The sequence below is a fragment of the Sander lucioperca genome, chromosome 21 (genome assembly GCF_008315115.2).
Source record: "Sander lucioperca isolate FBNREF2018 chromosome 21, SLUC_FBN_1.2, whole genome shotgun sequence".
NCBI lineage: Eukaryota > Metazoa > Chordata > Actinopteri > Perciformes > Percidae > Sander > Sander lucioperca.
Genome location: NC_050193.1, coordinates 27,268,592 through 27,290,177, shown reverse-complemented (window position 1 = coordinate 27,290,177; position 21,586 = coordinate 27,268,592). Strand labels below are relative to the sequence as shown.

The 21,586-nt window shown below is 42.5% G+C and overlaps 1 protein-coding gene and 2 long non-coding RNA genes across 7 annotated transcripts in view; 1 reads left to right on the top strand and 2 right to left on the bottom strand.

Annotated features, from left to right (window-relative positions):
* Nucleotides 1-511, bottom strand: part of LOC116065489 — a 2,207-nt gene extending 1,696 nt beyond the window's left edge. The window contains exon 1 of the long non-coding RNA XR_004108738.2: nt 1-511. This exon is cut by the window's left edge and continues 514 nt beyond it. This is a non-coding gene — a long non-coding RNA (uncharacterized LOC116065489).
* LOC116065488 overlaps nt 1-12,546 on the top strand; it is a 51,294-nt gene extending 38,748 nt beyond the window's left edge. Inside the window, exon 2 of the long non-coding RNA XR_004108737.2 lies at nt 12,219-12,546. This is a non-coding gene — a long non-coding RNA (uncharacterized LOC116065488). The remainder of the gene's footprint in view (nt 1-12,218) is intronic.
* The window catches only part of LOC116065484 (microtubule-associated serine/threonine-protein kinase 1-like), a 92,952-nt gene continuing 76,930 nt past the window's right edge, over nt 5,565-21,586 (bottom strand). For 2 of the 5 annotated variants that reach the window (XM_031321031.2, XM_031321032.2), the window contains exons 18-27: nt 21,330-21,452; nt 18,803-18,912; nt 17,006-17,166; nt 15,609-15,868; nt 13,347-13,556; nt 11,739-11,968; nt 10,637-10,759; nt 9,293-9,426; nt 9,011-9,201; nt 5,565-7,548 (exon numbers count right to left, since the gene is read on the bottom strand). In XM_031321031.2, the coding sequence (XP_031176891.1) occupies nt 5,903-7,548; nt 9,011-9,201; nt 9,293-9,426; nt 10,637-10,759; nt 11,739-11,968; nt 13,347-13,556; nt 15,609-15,868; nt 17,006-17,166; nt 18,803-18,912; nt 21,330-21,452 (3,188 nt within the window). In that variant the 3' untranslated portion in view covers nt 5,565-5,902. The remainder of the gene's footprint in view (nt 7,549-9,010; nt 9,202-9,292; nt 9,427-10,636; nt 10,760-11,738; nt 11,969-13,346; nt 13,557-15,608; nt 15,869-17,005; nt 17,167-18,802; nt 18,913-21,329; nt 21,453-21,586) is intronic. The other 3 variants (XM_031321033.2, XM_031321034.2, XM_031321035.2) reach the window with 3 other exon arrangements.

Here is a 21,586-nt window from a genome sequence, read left to right as displayed (position 1 = left end):
TCCTACATTTTCCATGAGCAGTATGTTGTGACGTGTGAGCGTGAGGTATCTATTACGAGCTACGCTGAAACAGAGAAGACGAACAGAACGGCGGGAAACAAACCAGAGGAGCTGAGATTAAAGTAAAGTTAGTTAGGGAAAAAACAAAAACAAACATGTGGCTAGGGAAAAGTCTAATTGGCTGGTAACTTTAAAAATCTACTAGCCATGTTGGCTGGTAATCAAAAGAAGTTCATTTAAAGCCCTGTACATGAGCATTCACGGTGTAAACAGGAAGCAGATTGTCTGACGTTACTCTGCGGTTGAAAATCATGGATGTAGAAGTTGAAAATACAGAAAATACTTTGGAGAAAGAACAACAACGGTGAAAAGTAAGAGCGGGGATTTATTATCTTGGAGCAACGACGAGGTGGAACTGTTACTGAAGGTCTGTAAGATACCTAACTGATGAAGCTGCAGACACACCAACCAGACGGCCGACCGTCAGCAGTAAAGCCAGTGTGACTGATCAGTCTCCTCGAGTTGGTCCAAAAAGTTCCTCAGAACACCGAAGTGACCAGACGTAATACGTCTCCATAACAGCAGGCGGCGCTAATCTGTATTGTCGCCCAAAAATGAAAACCGGCAGCTGATTGGACGAATGCGTCACGTGGGTCTGGTTTCTCCGGAATTTCAAAGCCAGACTGTCATGGCGGCTTGTTCAGAATACGATCTCATGTTGGACTAAAATAGTTCACCGAAACGTGTTTCTGAAAACATTTGAAGAGAGAAATAGGCCGTGCAGCTGCTGAATCTGTCTTCATTTCTGATCAACAAAGGTCAGTTTAAAAGATCTTCGTCAGATTTTGAGAGACTCTAGTCACGCTCATCCCGCTCCCCATTTCCTGGTTAGCTCTCCACCAATCAGGTGGGTCATTGGAGTCTGACTGCTCCCGCCGATTACACATGTCAAATCAGCCCAAATGAAGGACGACGGCCCCTCGGACGGACGACGGCACGGAACACACCGAACAGACTCGAGTCACCGACCTCGTCAGACTGTGAGACGGCCGATTATTGGGTTAATGTGTCACAGCCTTAAGACTGACTGATGTGAGTCATGTTTCCAAATATCTCTGTTTGTGTCCGTCCAGACTACAAAGCAACCTCGGATTTTTCAAACCAAAACTGGAGCAGCAGAGTTTCCAAATGTCTCCGTTTTAGGGGCTCGGAAACGCCGGAGTAGTGTGGATGCGAGGTAGCTTAGAAACCTAGACGCACCCTAGCGGCAGCAAATGGAAAACCAAACTCTAGTCAGGCCAATCACATCGTGTATATAGTCGGTGGGCGGGGCTTAACATAATGACGGCAGAGTTGCGACGGTTCCGCGTGAATTCCCCGCTACTTGAAAACAAAGAACATGGCTGCTGCTGCTGGTGAACAGCGGTCTTTGGAATCGGCTTTGGCCGCGACTCTGGAAGACTTGGAGTTCAGCTTTTCTTTGAGAAAAGAACAAAGAACGGCACTTAAGTCATTCTTAAAAAATGACTTAAGTGGTTGTAGAGCTATCCTATTGCGTGCAGAGGGAATTTGAAAGACAACCGTTTATCCCGCCCCTCAGATTGAGCCCTGCCAACGGTGAGTTCCCAGACCCAACATCTGGATGTGGGTCTGGCTTGTCAGGCTAGACGCGAGGCGTAAACGTACCAAAAAATATTCATTTTTAAACCAAAATGTAGTAGTGTAGATGTAGCCTGAGTGAAAGAGCATTTCTAGCCTACACTCTCCTATTTCAGTATGGTTCTTTACGCACTTTGTCTCCTGACCAAACACACTAGTGTATTCACTTTACAGCCTAAAATATATAAATTGCACATTTCACTACGCTCAATGGAGACAACGTTTGGCTTATTGCAACCCTTTTTCCTTTGTCTTCTCTTCTTGTCTGGAGCACAATGTAAACTTAGTAATTGGGGACACCAAAAATAAAAATGTGGCAATAATTAGCACATTGCATAGTGTCCCTGTGCATGTTCATCTTAATCTACAGTAACTCTCTTAATTCCACTCAAATTCAGCCCTTAAACAGATCCCAAGCACACCGGCTGATTCACCAAACATGTTGGTATCTTGGTCCAGTTTCCAGTTGGAGTTTAACGTATTCTCCACTACACAATACAAGCTGGAACTCTTTTACAATTTCCACTGAACTAAATGATGGCACTGGAGCTGATAATGTGAGTAATGCCCATTCATAACAGAATCCTGCTGGTAGGGATGTAACGATGCATCGTGAATCCGTTCAAAATGGATAGAAATGTGTGAAGATTACAACCGGTAGAGATAAAACCAAAATGACGTCCTCCTAGGGCGTAATCTACTTTAGATTTCACTTGTTGGACTTCAGATGTCACTACGTCTTCTTACTTTATTCATTTGAAAGGATTTATTTCTATTTATTTAGTTATTTTGATGTGGAATTTGTTTTAGAAATCTAATAACAAAAAAAATGAAATATAATTCCAGTGTCCCTTTTGATAAGAGGACACACCTGTTGTTTTGTGCAGTTCATAGAAATAAAGGAATATTTTTCAGTCATTTGTCTGCAGCTCATTCGGTTAGAGAAATCCTGAGAAAATCATATCGTGAACTTACAAACCGTGAATCAAATCATGAGTGAAGTGTATCGTTACATCCCTACCTGCTTGTTTAAACATAGTTTACAGTTTGCCTGTTGAAAAGTTGTTCACAGTGTTCACCACCTTAAGGTCTGCTTTGTTTGTTTTTTCATTTTTTCTTTCATTTTCCATGTACAGTGTCAGACATGCATTTTGTTTTCTTCATATATTCAACACATTGAACATACTGTACATGGGCCTACATTATAATACCATGTGCGCACATTTTCCAACATGGCTGATGCATCTTTGTTTCTTAATGAGTACGTTTACATGCACACCAATATTCCACTATTATTCCGAATATGACAACATTCTGAATTAGATACAGGTCATGCAAACAGCATATTCAGTTTGGATATTCAGAATAAGGCCTTTTTCCGAATTTAGCGTTTTCTGATCAACCCTTGTGTTGTCCTCCCGGGTCAAAACTGAAAATTATCCCTTTTTCACGTTTTTCGACACATTTTTCCGTGCCTTTTTCAAGATTTGTCATGTTTTTGATGCTGTTTCATGCTGTTTATCACCTTGTTTGACGCTTTTTTCTGCTTTCGAGGCTTTCAACTAGAGGATGGATACCCGAACAGAGCACGACGGGACCCGACGGGACCCGACGGGACCCGACGGGCCGGGCCGGGTTGGGACAGATATTTAGAAATGATGTTGGGGTCGGGCTCGGTCACATCAGTGCGATAAGGCATTGAACATTGAACCTGGCTAAAGTTAAGCCTTTCCTCAACAGGCACGATCTAGAAAAGGCAATTCATGCCTTTATTAGTTCTAGGTTGGATTATTGTAATGCTCTTTACGTTGGTCTGAATCAGACCTCCATCGCACGTCTTCAACTTGTGCAAAATGCAGCTGCTCGCTTTTTAACAAACACATCTAGACGTGCACATATCACTCCTGTTCTCTACACCCTTCATTGGCTCCCTGTGCGTTTTAGAATCGATTTTAAGATTTTATTGTTTGCTTTCAAGGCCTTAAATGGTCTGGCCCCGGAGTATTTGTCCGAAATTTTAACTTTGCGGGAGCACAACCGGTCATTGCGGTCTTCAAACCAGCGACTTTTAGAAGTGCCAAGGTCTAGATATAAACGGTGGGGTGACCAGGCTTTTGCAGTTGCTGCTCCAAGACTCTGGAACAAGTTACCCCCTGATATCCGCACTATTACAGATGGAGCTCTTTTTAGGTCCAAACTTAAAACGCATCTGTTTAGTCTGGCTTTTAATACGTAGCAGTGGTGTGACGATTTCATTCTTCTGTTTCTCTGTAACTATTTCTGATTTTACATGTTCTTTCTTTATATTGTATGATATGTGTTTTTATTCTTGGTTTCGATGTTAAGCACTTTGGATACCTGCAGGTTGCTGTAAAGTGCTATATAAATAAAGTTTGATTGATTGATTGATTGATTTAAATTTAAAACAGCTTATTATGTAGGTGTGCGCCTGTGTTAACGTGAGCTTGTTGCCCCGTGTGAGCTGATGACCTCATCTGTTGACATTTCTGAATGCCTTCCTACAGCTGCTTCATAAAAGCTTTCCACACAAACACACGTACATGTGTCATTAGTATGAGAAAAAAATGAGATTTTAACTGTTGTCAGGCTCAGGTCGGGCTCGGACAGAAAAATGCGGCCCGATCTGCACTCTACTTTCATTGGCTTTTGACGTTTTTTAAACATTTGAATTGTACTTGCGAAGAGCATTGCATGGAACCATCCATGTTATTTTGAAACCTAAATTTCTCATATAGAAACCTTTGAAAAGGGGTCAGACTTGACCCGAGGACAACAGGAGGATTAAGATGTGGGATATTCCGGTATTATTCAGGTTTTAGAAGCATTCTTTCGACATGTATAAAACGCATTCAGAATCTGCGTCGCAATTAGTGTTTTTACTGCAGTTTGCAACAGTTTATGGTTTCTTGCCTGTTTACGGCCCCCTCTTGTAGCTCTGTGCGTTGCTATGGTTACTGTACACAAACCAACCAGCCAACAGTTTGCAGGGCTGCAGGTAGAGATGCATGACCAAAAGAGAAGATCACATTTCTGGTCGGAGGGAGAAACACAGCTACTTTTAAGCCTCTAAGGGCATTTTTACACAGCTTTTTGAATTCTCTTTTTAAAAGGTATTTATATATAACCTGATCCACGTGTCTTTCATATCAAAATGTTCAGAACAAGCTCAGCTTTCTGTAAAGTGAGGCCTAAATTTGTTCCAGAGCAATGTGTAAGGAGATAATTCTCAATTCTCAAATCTCTTGTAAAAACAAACCCACACTCAGTTGTTTTGGTGCTTGAAATGAATTTACAAAAGTCTTGGGTTCACAAAAGTAGCGTAAAATATGAATAAAATGATAAATAATTGTCTAAAATGAAATTTTGTAATATCGCTTTTTGAATACGACTGTTGTCAAACATCGCTTGGATTCGCCGGTGCGTCTTTCCTCCTCAGAGGGTTAAACATTATGAAAGACTTGGATATGCACACACATCGCTACGCCGACCTTTTTAAGAAGCTGGTTCAAGGAATGAAAGAGGGACGCTGTGTTCACACGGTCCAACAAGTCAACTACTGCTGGAAAACTTTTTTTTTTCATGGCGGCATTTAAATGGTAGCCTGGAAATCCAGACCCAAATCTGAAAGATTAAGGGTCTGGCTATGAGTAATGACAATGGCCCAACTCGAGGGGGGGCACCAAGCATGCATTTGAAAATATCACTGCACACAATTGGATAACACTACGACCAATGTTTACTGACTGATTCCGGACTTCCACGTCGCAGCGCGGTCGTCATCTGTTTAGCTGGCCTCTGGCCCGCCTATATCAGATACACCGATGTGATTGGTGCAGCTCGGCTACAAGGGCATAGTTAATGAGCATCATTACTGAATACCAGAGTGACTCGCTGAGCTAATTACAATTGTGCTCTCGCGAGAACTCTGGATTTCCAGGGTATTTAAACGGGAGTATTAGTGGAATATTTACTTTCATTAGATCATGTAAAAAGCTTAGTCTGAATATTGTCTTTTTCGCAATAAGGGCAAAAACTAGAATATTATGTGCATGTAAACGTAGTCACTGTTGCTACATGTCACACGTCATCTATTTGGTGTCATGTGGTCAGGCGTTTAGGTCTCCTCTCCATTCAAAGTCATGTTGATTCGTGATATGTCAGTGTGATGCTACAGTAAAAGGCATTACATGGGAGAGTCCGACTCTTTCCTGAAGCTCTCTTATCACGAGTGATGCTTGGAGCTCCGAATGTTTCCTTTATCAGACAGGGCGGGGGCACCGCTCGCTGCTGAGGGTTCTGTCGGAGCCCCCCGGCGGCCGCCCCCAGACGAAGCCTCGGGCTTTCCTGCTGTGTTTCCTCTCTTCTCCTCACTCGACTTGGACGTGTCTTTTGCCTTGGCCCCCTCTTGTAGCCCCCCTTTCATAGGCCCGAGCACTGTTTTGGCTACGCTCGTGAGCTGGGTGACAAAGCTGGCTTTATCCCCCGGAGACATTGGGCGAGACTTGCTGGCGCACGGCGAGGCTGCGTTAGACGAGGGCGACATGGGATTCTCTTCCAGGACTTCTAGGTGTGCTCTCTCCTCCTTGGCCCCGCGGTAACTGCTTGATACCTTCTCCATTTTGGATCTGGCAGCAGCGGGTCCGTGAGCTGCAGCGTAGGGTTGAACCTCGGTGGGAATCGGCGGAGCAGGTCCTTTGACTTTGGGAGTCTCGGTTGCTTTAACGCTGCCACCGATGGATCCTTTCTCTCCGGTCTCTGTGCCTTTACGTGGCTTGGGCTGCTCTGCAGATGATGCTCTCTGCACGTTTCCTTTCTCTGTAGCGCCTTTCACTTTCTCCTCAGTCTTCTCGTGAGCTTTAGTTGCAGGTCCACTCTCTGTCTGTACACTCTGCTGCTTACTGTCTTGTTGTTGCGGGCCCTTTAATGTAGAGGTTTTCTCACTATGCTTGGAGACAGTTGTTGCCTCCGAACTTGAATCACTTCCTTTTTGAGGTTTGTCCCCTGGGCTGGGCTTGGCTTCTGTAGCGGATGAAACCAGCGCCGGACTCGACTTCACTTCAGCGACACTTACGTTATTTTTTAGAACCTCAGCGGTGGGTTTAGTTTTGCTCGTGTCAACAGCGTTGCTCTTGGACTCAGCTTTAGCAGCCGTGCTGGCAGTTTGCGCTCTGGTGAGCTCGGACGCTGCCGTCTGGGTATCTTTCTCTCTTGGCGGGAGCAGAGTGTCCCGGCTGAGGGGCGACTCCTGCCTTCCCATCCTCCTGGCAGGCTTCAGGCTTCCGATCTCCCCTCCCATGGGAGGAGAGGGGGAGGAAGAGGATGAAGGAGATGGAGGAGCGGGTCCGTTCTCTCCTTCCATCTCTAGCAGACTCTGCAGACTGTGCTCACAGTGGAAGGAATCTCTCCTGTAGTCCCCGTGCGCCACCTCCAGGCTGTGCTTCCGTAGCGACACCCCGCCCGTCAGAGGAGAGGGCGACGACGAGGACGAAGAGGAGGAAGGCAGAATCGGCGTGCCGAGCTTCTCCGCCGACTGCACCCGCTGCAGCAGGGGAGACCGGGGCGGCTCGGCACTTTTGGGTCGTGGGCGGGCGACGGGAGGCGAGGAGTGCAGCTTGGCGGGGAACGTCTGCGTGGTGTTGGAGCTCCCCACCGTGTGGCCACTGAGAGGCGGGGGAGAGGAGGTGGTCGGGGACGGGGTGTGAGCCAGGGGGGATAGAGGGATGTTGCCGGCAGACTTGCAGCGCGCAGAGCGGTACTGGCGGTGGAGTTTGGGAGAGAGGCCGTGCAGGGAGCTGGGCCTCATGTGGTGAGAGGCTGCTGGGGAGTTCGGGGTGCTGGATGCTGGGGAGCTAGTCTGGGAGGAGGCGCCTGAGGAGAGAAGAGGAAATAACGTTCAATTATAATAAGTCAACAATGAATTTCTGTTCTGACTGAATTTTCACAGTAAAGTTTGCTAAAGTGTTTGTTTCTTATACATTTAGAATATTTATAATCTTCCAAGAACCAAGTAATGGACCAGGAAGCCCAGTTGGTATAGCTGCAAACTGACAGTGAAATTGCAACTTCCTAAAAAGACTTTTACTGGATACAGTGTTCGAGTCAGAGCCCCCTTCATTCCTTTGAGAGTTGCTCAGTGGCTCACTAGAGACCTGGGTCGGCCGCACCGGCTACTTCCTGTTTGGCGCTCTGCTAACTTGAATGGTTAACTTTATGAATGATTTAATCGTGCAACTCTTTCAGACTTTCCAAATGTTATCGGACCGGTTAGATCAAATTCTGATAGTGAAACAAGTCATTTTGCTTGTTGTGACGCTCGAAAAAGTGTATCCACTGATTTACAGACGTCTCTTTCGCCATGTAAGTCTGTAGGAAAAAGTCTTTCTGGGCCAGAGGGCATCACGTGACGGACACAGAAGATGTAATTCCACTGTTTGGCCGCTATATAGACACTATCCTGTGGAAATGCATCACTGCCACCAACTGTTGATCAGCAGAATAGCTTAAAACCAACAGCAGGATGTGAAGTGCACCCACATGCTCACAAACAAACATAATGTGGGCCCATTTGTAAAAATTTTTTGGTCCACACACCACTACTAGTGGTCAGAAATATACACAGACGATATCAGAGCCTTTAAAGGAGAAATCTGGTGCAAAATGAATAATAACACATAACACATGATTACTGAGTCAACCGTTCTCTTTACGAGGAAAGTAAAAAGAAATCTCTATTTCTACACCACTAACAAGGCTCAAAATATCACCACACTTCAACGGTAGCATAATGAGGGTCCCTATATGTAAACCCAAGCATTGAGAACTTTGTCCCGAGTCACGATCAGTCGAACGCCGCGCAACCAGTAACCAGTAACATAGCTCAAGCACAAGATGGCGCCTGCTTGTATACGTGAACGGTACTGTCTTTATAATCTATCTTTTTAATAAACTGTCTGTACACTTACAAAGTTCTCAATGCTTGGGTTTACATATAGGGACCCTCATTATGCTACTGTTGAAGTGTGGTGCTATTTTGAGTCTTGTTAGTGGTGTAGAAATAGAGATTTCTTTTTACTTTACCCTCTGTCCCGACGACTAGCGTTATAAGCTAATTAGCGGTTTACGCTAAAACTGGTCACATTGGATTAGCATGAAAACATATCCCAGAGACCGGTCGACTCAGTAATCATGTGTTATTAACCCCTAGGTACATTTTGCGCCGGGTTTCTCCTTTAATACACCCCTTTGTCAAAATATATTATCTGTAGTGATTGTTTTCAGGCCTGTCGGAAAGTCAAATCAGACACTTGTGTTGTAGGCGTTCCACACTAACCCAGGTAAGGTGATTCAGCGAGAGTGGAGCGGTACGTCTGAGTGGGCGAGCGGGCTGAGAGGCTGTGGGTGGGCGAGCCTGGGAGACTGTCTCCAGAGGAAAGAGAGCGATTTAAAGAGGAGAGGCTCCGACTGGTGTGGAGCAGGTTGGACTGCTTGGTGATTTTCCTGAACAGGGAGCTGCGCTTCTTCCTGAAAATACAAACAAATAATAATATGGCGAGGAGAATAAAAGGCACAAAAACTTAAACATGAAAGATTCATCTATTTTGCAGTAACGCACTCTTGTCCCTCCTTGGCTCCTGTCCTCTTGCTGCGTCGCGCCATCTTGGATTTATAGCTGGACTTGCGGGCAGGACCCACTTTTATAGACGTGTTCTCGAATGGAGTAGTTGTAACTGTCACCTTGTTTCCACTCTGTAGAGTATACACACACACATATATATATATATATATATATATATATACAGTATATACATATCTATATGAATCACATTTAAGAAGCAAAATTAATCTGAACCATCTCAATCATAAAAATATTTAAGAGTAATTATGGTATTTTTCAACCTGGACCCTATTGTCCCATGCATTGGTGTCTAAGTGACCAATGTGAACATAAATCTTTGAAATTGGTCCAGTATTGAGCGAGAATGCTGTAACCATCAGCTGTGAACCGAGCTGTAATGTAACCCTACAGGACAAATGTTCACTGTTAGTTTCCGTCCACTAAAAGTTCTGTTTTTGCTGCTGACAGACTCAGATTATTATTCTAAGTGTCTGACAACATTATGAAAGGATCCCTACAGAGATAGACCTTTTTGTTAAAGAGTAAGATCCTTTTAGTTTAACATGAAACAGCCCCGAATTCACCATCTCCAAACTCCACCAGACTCCATGTAAATAATCAGTACTTTTAGCGTGTATAGAGCCAGCATATCTCCACCAGACTCCATGTAAATAATCAGTACTTTTAGCGTGTATAGAGCCAGCATATTTCCACCAGACTCCATGTAAATAATCAGTACTTTTAGCGTGTATAGAGCCAGCATATTTCCACCAGACTCCATGTAAATAATCAGTACTTTTAGCGTGTATAGAGCCAGCATATTTCCACATGTAAATAGGTGAATTAAGGGTTTATTTCAACCAAACCAGAGTGGTGATTGTTGGAACAGTGGAAAGATGAACCAAGACGGCTTATGATAGTTTTATTTAGTTTCTGTCGACTTTGAATGAAGTGTGTTTTATGATGATAAAAGTAGTGATTATTTACATGGAGTCTGGTGGGGTTGGTGATTGTGTTTTCGGGGCTGTCTGATGTTAAACTAAAAGGATCTTACTCTTTAACTAAAAGGTCTCTCTCTGTAGGGATCCTTTCCATAATGTTGTCAGACACTTAGAATAATAATCTGAGCCTGTCAGCTGCAAAAACAGAACTTTTAGTGGACGGAAATTGAAGGTGCGCAATTGCCCTTTAACGTTACATTGCAGCTTGTTGCAGCGGTCTTGCTTAACACTGGACCAATTTCACACAAAAAACATGGGAAAATAGGGTCCAGGTTGAAAAATACAACAGTAATATTTTAAAATGTATATACAGTAAGTTTTGTAGGAAGGTAGTTGTCACCTTTAGGATCAGTTCCACCACCTCTGTATGGACCAGACCATGGACTGACTCCCCGTTTACATGAGTGATGAGGTCACCAGCACTAAGTCCAGCCTCCTGGGCGGGGCCTCCATCCTCCACATGCTGCAATAACAACAAAAGACATTTATTTGTACCTAAACTGGGCCTTGTATGTAGACATGCTTTTAGTATATTACTTACTATTTGACCCTGTTTTTGTTGGATTTTAAAGTTCCCATGGCATGAAAATTTCATTTTATGAGGTTTTTTAACATTAATATGAGTTCCCCCAGCCTGCCTATGGTCCCCCAGTGGCTAGAAATGGTGATAGGTGTAAACCGAGCCCTGGGTATCCTGCTCTGACTTTGAGAAAATGAAAGCTCAGATGGAATCTGCCCTTTATGACGTCATAAGGGGAAAGGTTACCTCCCCTTTCTCTGCTTTGCCCACCCAGAGAATTTGGCCCGCCCATGAGAGAGAGAGAGACATCATGGCTTGAAAACAAGCAAAGTGGCAGTTGGTCAAGACCACACCCCCACCCTCCACCTTGCCCCCCCCCCCCCCCTCCTCCTCAATAGCATTTAAAGCTACAGACACAGAAATGGCACATCCTCAGGAAAGCTCATTGTGGGACTGGCTCTAGTGGCTGTAATTCTGCACCAAGGCTGAATTTAGGGAAAGAGACTTCAGATACAGTATTAGGGGACCACTAAGGTCTATATAAAGAGACTTCAGATACAGTATTAGGGGACCACTAAGGTCTATATAAAAGAGAACGTAGGGACCCTAGGTCATAAAGGACTCAGACAGTATTAGGGGACCACTAAGGTCTATATAAAAGAGACTTCAGATACAGTATTAGGGGACCACTAAGGTCTATATAAAAGACTTCAGATACAGTATTAGAGGACCACTAAGGTCTATATAAAAGCATCCAAAAAGCAGCATTTCATAAGACCTTTTTATGTTGGCACCTTTTCATTTGTTTATTACTCTCCATGTTTCAAATGTATTATACCATTTGATGTAAAGCACTTGGACTTTGGATTGTATGTATAATTTGCTATGGAAAGAAAGTTTATTATCCGCTCCGCTCTCTCACCCAGATAATGTGATGTACGCTGTAAACATCACTGTCTCCCATGTAGACTCTGATGGCTCGGAGAGTGAAGCCGTACTTCTTGCCCGAGCGGTGGATGGTGATTGGAGAATGCAGGACGTTGACCATGGGCGAGTAGTCTCTGCTGGGCGAAGAGTCCCGGGAGGAAGGGTTGGACGAGACGGAGCGAGGAGACATGGGGCTCGCTAGCGGGGAAGCAACATGTTGCTCCACTAAGGAGAGAGGGATGGAGTTCAGGTTACATTACAGGATGTATTGCTAAGGCTACATTTCCAATACTGCGTTTTGGTTTAAAAAACTAATATGTTTTGCTACGTTTACGCCTCGCGTCCACACTACTCCGGCGTTTCCGAGCCCCTAAAACGGAGACATTTGGAAACTCTGCTGCCCCCGTTTCGGTTTAAAAACTCCAAGGTTGCTTTGTAGTCTGGACAGACACAAACGAAGACCTTTGAAAAAGAGGACACATGTCCGTCAGTCTTATCAGTTAGGTATCTTACAGACCTTTCAGTAACAGTTCCACCTCGTCGTTGCTCCAAGATAATAAATCCCTGCTCTTACTTTTCACCGTTGTTGTTCTTTCTCCAAAGTATTTTCTGTATTTTCAACTTCTACATCCATGATTTTCAACCGCAGAGTAACGTCAGACAATCTGCTTCCTGTTTACACCGACACACACATGCCCAGTGTGTGTAAATGGTCATGTGATACGTGTTGTCAGTCAGACGTGTTAATACGGACGGAGATAAGTTCTGCTACTGGAGCTAAAACTCTTGTGTAGACGGAGATTGTTTTTTGTCTCAAATATATATATATATACAGTGCTGCTCATAAGTATTCATACCCATGCTAAAGTTGACTAAACAGAGGAATAAAAAAATCATCTTTTGGAAATTGATCTTAATGCCTTAATTAAAAATATGAGCCTTTTAAGGACACCAGTTGGCCTGGTTTTATTTCAGTTAGCCTAATAGCTAACTGAAATAAGATCCATATCAATGCAAATCAAACCAGCTATTAGGCTAACTGAAATAAAACCATGACGTGGGACTATTTTAATTCCAAAGGCCAAGGGAACTTTATCAGGATGCATAGTATCCTGGATCCATGAAATAACTGGCCTTTCAAAATAAAAGTGTGCCTGCCTCTATGGGAATTTAACATAGGGGTGTACTGACTTATGCCCCCTGTATTTTAAGGAAGAACATTTATTTATTTACGATACATTATTCATTCACAAAAAAATTGGTGTCCTTAAAGGTTGGATTTTCCTCATTTTTTTAATTAAGGCATTAAGATCAATTTCCAAAAGATGATTTTTTTTATTCCTCTTTTTAGTCAACTTTAGCATGGGTATGAATACTTATGAGCAGCACTGTATATATATCTGGTCTTTATTTAAGAATAATGTGATTTTTTTTCTTTTTCTTTACACTTGTATAGTAAATGTATAATATGCAATCCAATAGTGCCCAGTGTTTTTTGTTGTCTCAAAACGCTGCTTCGAAAATGAAAACGTAGCAGTGTAGATGTAGCTTAAATACGTTTAATACAGTCCATTTGCTTATGTCATATAACCAGTGCATTTACCTGCAGGAATGATGACGGACAAAGCTGTAGCAGATGCAGATTTGATAACTTTGGTTCCCGGCCGTGAGTTACGTTTCTCTCCTTCAGCTGAGAGCTGCTGGTGGCGAACCCTCCGCAGCACCAGGTCAGTGGTGGCCCCGCGGGGCCCCTGGGGACCAGCAGCACTGCCTGGTAGAGGCAGCGGCACATCAGCAGGTCTCAAAAACTTGTCTGTGGCATGAAACCCAACCGGGACATGAATGCTCTTGTTATGAATTGTGATCAAAATACAGCTTTAGGGTCACAAAATGTTGATAAAGGAAAATAAAAACCTAACTTTTTAGTCTGGCTTTATTTATATATATATATTAGTGGTGCACGATATATCGGCCGCCGATATAATATCGGCCGATATGGTCATTTTTTTAACAAATCGGTATCGGTTCCATGTCAAATTATATATAATTATATCAATTTTTTCTTCTGAAAATCTGATGACAGTCATATTTTGCACACAGGTAAAGGTGCCCAATATCAGTCATTTTGGAAAATAAATCACAAAAGTAAAAAAAAAAAAAATGCGTTTTAGAAAATAGTACTAGTGACAGTAATAGTAATACTAGTAATACTTTATTTGATTATCATAAAAATTAGTTTTCTATACAGAGATATCGACATCGGTAAATAACGGTATCGACCATAACAGCAAAATTAATATCTGTTATCGGTATCGGCCACAATTTTCACATCGGTGCATCACTTATATATATATATATCTATGCAGGGTGTGATTTGACAGGGGGGTGCGTGGCATTTCCCCCTTTCTGGTCTATATATTACAACGGAGCATTAGGGCCACATCAAGGGAAAAAAAAAAATGAAGGAGGAAGATTTTGTATTTATTTTGCATTTCGAGAATAAAGTTGACATGTCGAGAAAAAACTTGATATTTCAAGAATCAAGTCGGACTTTTGAGAATAAACCAAACTATTATAGCTTTACCTATAGTCTTCTACAAAATACATTGTGAAGGCCTATATGAAGTTGTGAACTTATACTTCAGATTTGATTTTAATAACAAGGAAATTCTTTCTTTCTTTCTGTGTCTGTTCAGAAGGAGAAACCACACAAACTTGGAAGAGGTGGCCGTATTCCTGCAAACTGAAATAGCTTTTTAATGGACAGATGTGAGGGTATCCATGGTTACACCTACGCATATGTTGTATCACAAGACACAATAAGACAATGGATTTGTTTGATCCTGATGGAGTGGAGCTCAGGCGAGCTTGGCACTCCACGGACGTAACCCATATCTATGATGTTGCCTACATGGCAGCTGGCATGGCGGACAGTCGCTCTAATGTGATTAAGTGATAAAGGAGTTGAATTTATTCTCGTCATTTCAACTTTAATCTTGACATTTCGACATTATTCTCGAAATGGTAGTTCAACTTTATTCTCGCCATTCCGACTTTATTCTTGAAATGCAAAATAAAAAATCTTCCTCCTTAATTTTTTTCCCCTTGATGTGGCCCTAATGCTCCGTCGTAATATATCCCTGCCTCTGCTCAACTATTTTTATCCACCCCCTAAAAGTGATCATCTACTTCACAAATAGCCTAGACCATATATTAATTATATACCTAAAATAGAAGTATTTTAAACTAAGTAAAGTGCTGTAACGTGAACAGTCTATGGAGCGATAGAATGATAAAATCCGAGCAGCAGTTGCTGGTTGTATTTAGCCGCTACAGAGCTCCGGGACGCTGGCTACCAGCGGCAGTTGTTTGGCCACCAAACAGGTGACTGCGAGCCGGCTACAGGCACCGCCAGATGACGGTTAAGTTCAGGTACCAAAACTACTCGTTAAATTTACAAAAAAGATCGTGGTTTGGATTAAAACATTCCAGAGGAACGAACATTTCCTGGGTGAAAGTATTTTGTTTTTGCTGCGAAGTGAACTCCGCTCTCCGGCTTGAAAGCACTGTGCTTTATGTTGACACCACGTTGTGCTATTTCATTTCGAGATTATTTTCCATTGGATATTGAAGTTCATATAAGTGTTGTGGCATGCCTGGCCGAGTGGCTCTATATCCATGGTATAAAAAGGGGGATTTAATTCTTGCATGTTTTGTTTTTCGGCTGAATAGCGATACACGAAATTATATCGTATTGTGAGGCCTCTGGTGATTCCCACCCCTACTTATCGCTTTGTGTATAAAGTCTGGTTGTTTGATTGATTGAATATGTTCAGTGACGTCGTGCTGCCTCGTCCCTTCTTACCTCCAGCTGCGTGCCCGTTGCTATCTTTAAGGAGAGCTCTCAGGTCGCCTTGAGAGGTGATGCCCCCCATGGCTCCTTCCAGGGAAGTCCCTCTGGCCTTCACTGGAGGCTGCCTGCTGGGGACCGGCAGCTCAGAGTCGACTTCCAGCGGGGAGGCCAGGCGGTGTGTATCCATGAGGGCGGAGAAGCGTCTTCGAGCCCCGGACGGCGGGCTGTAGTCGCTCTCGGTGAAGGAGGACTCAGAGCAGGAAAAGCGCTTCCTGAGAAAAGAAACGCAGTTGTACTTTGGTATAAAGTTATTCTCGATGAATCTCTGTATCTCATATCAAACACATGAAAACGATCTGACTAGATTGACAAGAGATCTATTTGGACAAGGGAAAAAAGCATGTGTTTTATTGGGTTGTTGGGTTTAAGGGTAACTTCGGTATTTTTCAGCCTGGACCCAATTTTCCCTATTTATGTGTCCAAGTGACTGTTGGGATCAACGATCTTTGAAATTGGTTCAGTATTAAAATAGACCGCGGCAGTTGGCAGAGACGAAACAAGCTGCAATGTAACGTTAATGGGCAATTGTGCACCTTCAATTTCCGTCCACGTAAAAGTTCAGTTTTTGCCGCTGACAGACTCAGATTATTATTCTAAGTGTCTGACAACATTATGAAAGGATCCCTACAGAGATAGACCTTTTAGTTAAAGAGTAAGATCCTTTTAGTTTAACATGAAACAGCCCCGAAATCACCATCACCAAACCCACCAGACTCCATGTAAATAATCAGGACTTTTATCTTTGTAAAACACACTTCATTCAAAGTGGACAGAAACAAAATAAAACTATTAAAAGCCGTTTTGGTTCAGCTTTTCACTGTTCCAATGATCACCACTCTTGTTTTTTAAAGCAAACCCTTAATTCACTCATTTACATATGAAATATGCTGGCTCTATACACGCTAAAAATACTGATTATTTAAATGGAGTCTGGTGAGTTTGGTGATGGCGATTTTCTGGCTGTTTCTGGTTAAACTAAAAGGATCTTACACATTAACAAAAAGGTCTATCCCTGTAGGGATCCTTTCCAAAATGTTGTCAGACGCTTAGAATAATAATCTGAGCCTGTCAGCGGCAAAAACAGAACTTTTAGTGGACGGAAATTGACGATGCCCAAATGCTTACAGCCTGTGTCACAGCTGTCAGCTGCAGTGGTCTTGCTCAATACTGGAACCAATTTATAACAATGTTGTTCCAATTAGTCACTTAGACACAAAAATATGGGAAAATAGAGTCCAGAATGACGAAAAATACCGAAGTTAACCTTTAGCTATCTCTTTAACAAACCAGACCTATTGCAACTTTATTTGACAGTTAATTCTTCGCTGTTGTTTGTTGGCTGCACTCACATCTCGGGCGATCCAGTCCTCCAGCTCTTGTCCCTGAGGGTGACGCTACCCAGGCTTTCTCTCTTGGCCACTCGATCCTCCCTGGGGCCCTTGTGCTCCCGTAGAGTCACGCCAGGGGTTTTATGTTCCAGCTGGGACAGATGCTCCATACTGCTGTACACCTGCAGGGCCACACGACAAACGCAGTCAACATTAGCTGTGATTGAAACTGTTCCCTATCTTGGAAATAATGCACTATATAGTGTGTTCTCCATTTTGTAGTGGTGTTCAAATTCACCGCTGTTAATTTCATTCACTAAATAGTCCACTATAAAATACCCACAATGCACAGCTAATTTGAGCGTACATACGATCAAAGATCCTAAACCGTCTCTGATACGATGTACCTTACATTTTACTCCCGTATACCACGATGCAACGCGGACGTGTTTTAAGAAGCAGCTGCACCCACAAAAACTGAAAAGGAAAAATGGAGCGGGTTTTCGTTTCTAAACAGTGGAAATGAAATAACATGCAACATATAATATACAACCTTTAATATCCTCCTGAGTGCTCGGTTTGTTTCAGGGATGTATTAGAAGTATTTTTGTTTCTGTTGGTGTACATGATGCTGGGCGCGCCCGCCTCCGTCACACAAATAACCGGCGATTCTACTGACGCAACGATATTTTCAGTGAGTGTCCGAAATCTTGTTTGGTCGTTCCCTATATAGTTCATTATTTAATAAATAATATAAAGGGAATAGTAAGTGAGAGAATGAGGGAACGGTTCATCAAACATAGCTTCAGTGTTGTTATGTTGACTGGTTGCCATTTTAAAGTGCCCATATTATGAAAAAATCACTTTTTCTGGGATTTGGGGAGTTATTTTGTGTCTCTGGTGCTTCCACACACATACAAACTTTGAAAAAAAAACATCCATGCTGTTTAAAGTGAGATACGGTTTCTGAATGTGTCCTGCCTTCAGTCTCCGGGTGAGCTGGTCAAAATCTGCACGACTTTCTACGTCACTAGCCGAGACGAGGGGCCTAGGGGGCTAACCGTTAGCATGCTAGCTCGTTCTCAATGGCAAAACAGTGCTACAACACACACGAATTCACCATAATCTACAAAATAAATTGTATAGAACTACTTCCATGTCCCTGTTCTGCAGGTATTCCACACAAAGTTGGAAGTGTGCCCTCGTTTAGAAGAAGTCTCCCAGCTAATCCTGCCTTGTACAGGCCAAAGTTGCAGAAACAGCTAGCTAGCTTATGTAATCCTTACCTAGCTACTGAGCATGTGATCTTACCTAGCTACCGAGCATGTGATCTTACCTAGCTACTAGCTACTGAGCATGTGATCTTACCTAGCTACTGAGCATGTGATCTTACCTAGCTACTGATCATGTGATCTTACCTAGCTACCGAGCATGTGATCTTACCTAGCTACCGAGCATGTGATCTTACCTAGCTACCGAGCATGTGATCTTACCTAGCTACTGATCATGTGATCTTACCTAGCTACTGAGCATGTGCGACTGCCAACAAAGATGTTACAGCAGTGAGAGGTCTCACTCTGTAGCTAAAACAGAGACCTGAACACAGGGTGAAAAGAGGAGCTGCAGCAATGTGCAGTACAACAAAAATATGATGTTTTCTGAAAATTAAACCATGTTAACCTATTCTGGTACAACCTCAAATTACAATTATGAACATGAAAATTAGCATAATATGGCCACTTAAAACGCTTCAAACGTTCTCTACGTAGACAAAAAGAGAAGCAGGAGGCGAGTTTGAATGTGAGCGTCCGGTCTGACCTTGCTGAAGCGAGGGGAGCAAGATGAGAAGCGATGTAACTCCACAGGCTCGTCGTCGTTGGTATCCTCCTCATCGTATGACTGCACGTGATGGTAGCGGTCCGATCGGGCTGTTGAGCAAAGGTAACACGTTATCATAGCTTTACAATGGGTAAATAGTCAGTGAATCTGTGCTGCTGTCTACTGATCTCACTTATCGTAGTTAAATTTTTGGCTTCTGACATTGGCTCATATGAGACAAAAGCAACCACTGTCTACTGAGAGGGTTACCTATATGAACAGCTGTGAACTATTCTACATTTACAGTAGTTATCGTGGTAAAATGGAAGACTTAATGAGAGTAATTTTGTGTTTTTTCAACCTGAACTGTCGTTTCCCATGTATTGGTGTCTAAGTGAAATTGGTCCAGTAATGAGCAGTGGTGGAGGAAGTATTGAATCTCAGTACTTAAGTAAAAGTACAAATAACCAGAGACATATTTACTTTAGTAAAAGTAGAAGTAATGACAACCCTACTTAAGTAGAAAATAAAAAGGACCTGATTTTAAATGTACTTTAAGTATTAAAAGTAAAAGTACTTGGATAATGATTTATACGTTGTAGAAATGTAGTTCAGTAGAAAGTATAGATAATTGCTGCAAAATGTAACAAAGTAAAAGTCAAAAGTATGCACTATTGATTCTACTTAAGTAAATACAGATACGTGAAAAATGTACTTAAGTACAGTAACAAAGTATTTGTACTTTGTTACATTCCACCACTGGTAATGAGCGAGAACGCTGTAACTGTCAGCCGTGAACTGAGCTGCAATGTAACCCTACAGAACTGTTGACCGTCAATTTCTGTTTTACCCTCCTGTTGTCATCGAGTCAAATTTGACCCATTTCAAAAAAAATTCTATATCATAAATTTGGGTTTCTTTCGAGCAAATTGTCAAAAAATAAAAATAAAAAATAACATGGATGGTTCCCTACAACCATTACTCTTCATAAGTAAAATAAATGATCGGTTCAGTACTTTCATTGAATGTTATTTTTATTCAATTTTAAAGCATTTACATTTTTTTTTTTTTATAAAAGAACGTTGAAAAAAGGGGAAAGAATGTCAAAAGAATCCAACAAAAACGTCAAAAGCACAGAAAGAAATCGACAAAGAAATCGGAAAAAGTGACAAAAAAAAGTCACGAAAAAGTGTTGAAAAAGACAACCTAAACGTTGACATTTTTTATTTTATTTTAAATTTGGACCCAGAGAAACTAAAAGTTGCAGGTCGACAGGAAGACAACACGAATGTTAACCAGAAACAGCTCAGAATCACTATTTCCAAACTAACTATTTCGACATGTAAATGGGTGAATTACAGTCCTTCCAGAAAAATGCAGTTTTTTTGTGATTGTTGCGGGCAAAAATCCTTGATTATGCGGCACGTTTTCTTAAAAAATGATGGAATATGCGGGATATTTATGCAATTTTATGCGATGAAATTGCGGGAACTTGCAAAAACTGTGGTTTCATCGTGGCTTCATCGCGGGGTTTTCAGCTTTTCGATGATGTTCACGTCGCGTAATTACGTCACTTCATAACGTTCCCATGGCAACAGGGGAAAATGGCTGCTCTTGTGTGAAGTAAACGCAACATTTTTAAATTTTCTGCTAAGATATATGTGACTTTTTTGCAACGAAAATGCGGGGATTATGAAGTCATGCAAGCCCCGCATATTTTGTGCAGAAATCGGCAATTTATGCGGCAAAATTGCGTATTTGAAAAAATGCGGCCCCCGCGTAAATATGCAGACTTTGGCTGATTATGCATTGAATTATGCGATCGCATAATTGCGTTTTTCTGGAGGGACTGGAATTAAGGGTTTATTTCAACCACACCAGAGTGGTGATTGATGGAACAGTAGAAATACGAACCAAGACAGCTTCTGATAGTCTGGTGAGTTTGTTGACGGTGATTTCGGGGCAGTTTCTGGTTAAACAAAAATAATCTTACTCTTTAACAAAAAGGTCTATCTCTGTAGGGATCCATTTTTATAATGTTGTCAGATACTAATAATGGCAATAAGCTGAGCCTGTCAAGTCAGCCAGTGGCAAAAACAGCACTTTTAGTAATTGTAATTTAGAAATTGAAGGTGAACAGCGCTCGATGGGGTTTTAAGCCCCCAACGTCGACTTCAAGGCAGCGCTGCAACCGTTGACTTCAAGGCACCTAACCCTAACCCTTGCCTAACCCCAGTGCCTTCCATGCAGCGCTGCCTGGAAGATGAGGTTAGGGGCTTAAAACACCATGCGCAACTGCCCATTCACGTTACATTGCAGCTTATTTTTTGTGGTCTTGCTGATTTTTGTTCCCATCAGTCAGTTAGACACAAAAACATGGGAAAATAGGGTTCAGGCTAAAAAAAAAACTACCCCAAATTACCCTGTGTTGAGGGTGCCGTGGCAAAGATGGTGATGATTCAGAAAACCCTGTGGTTGGTTTAATGAATAAGCTCAAAGGGATCTGTGGTCCGTGCAGTAGACTTACTGTCAAAATAACTGGTGTCTTCCTCGGACTCTAGGTGAGGAATGAACTCTGCCTTCTGTCTGAGCAGGCTGTTCCAGTTCACCTCTGTGAAGAATGAGTGCTGCCTCACTTCAAAAGCCCCGCCTGGAGGGCAGAGGATGAAGGATGGGACGAGAGGGGGAAAGATGGGGAGGCAAAGATCAGACTAAAGCATCTGCAGCCCTACAGCAAGCAGAGGCACTTTGACCCAGACAGAAGTTTATGTATTTGGGTAAATC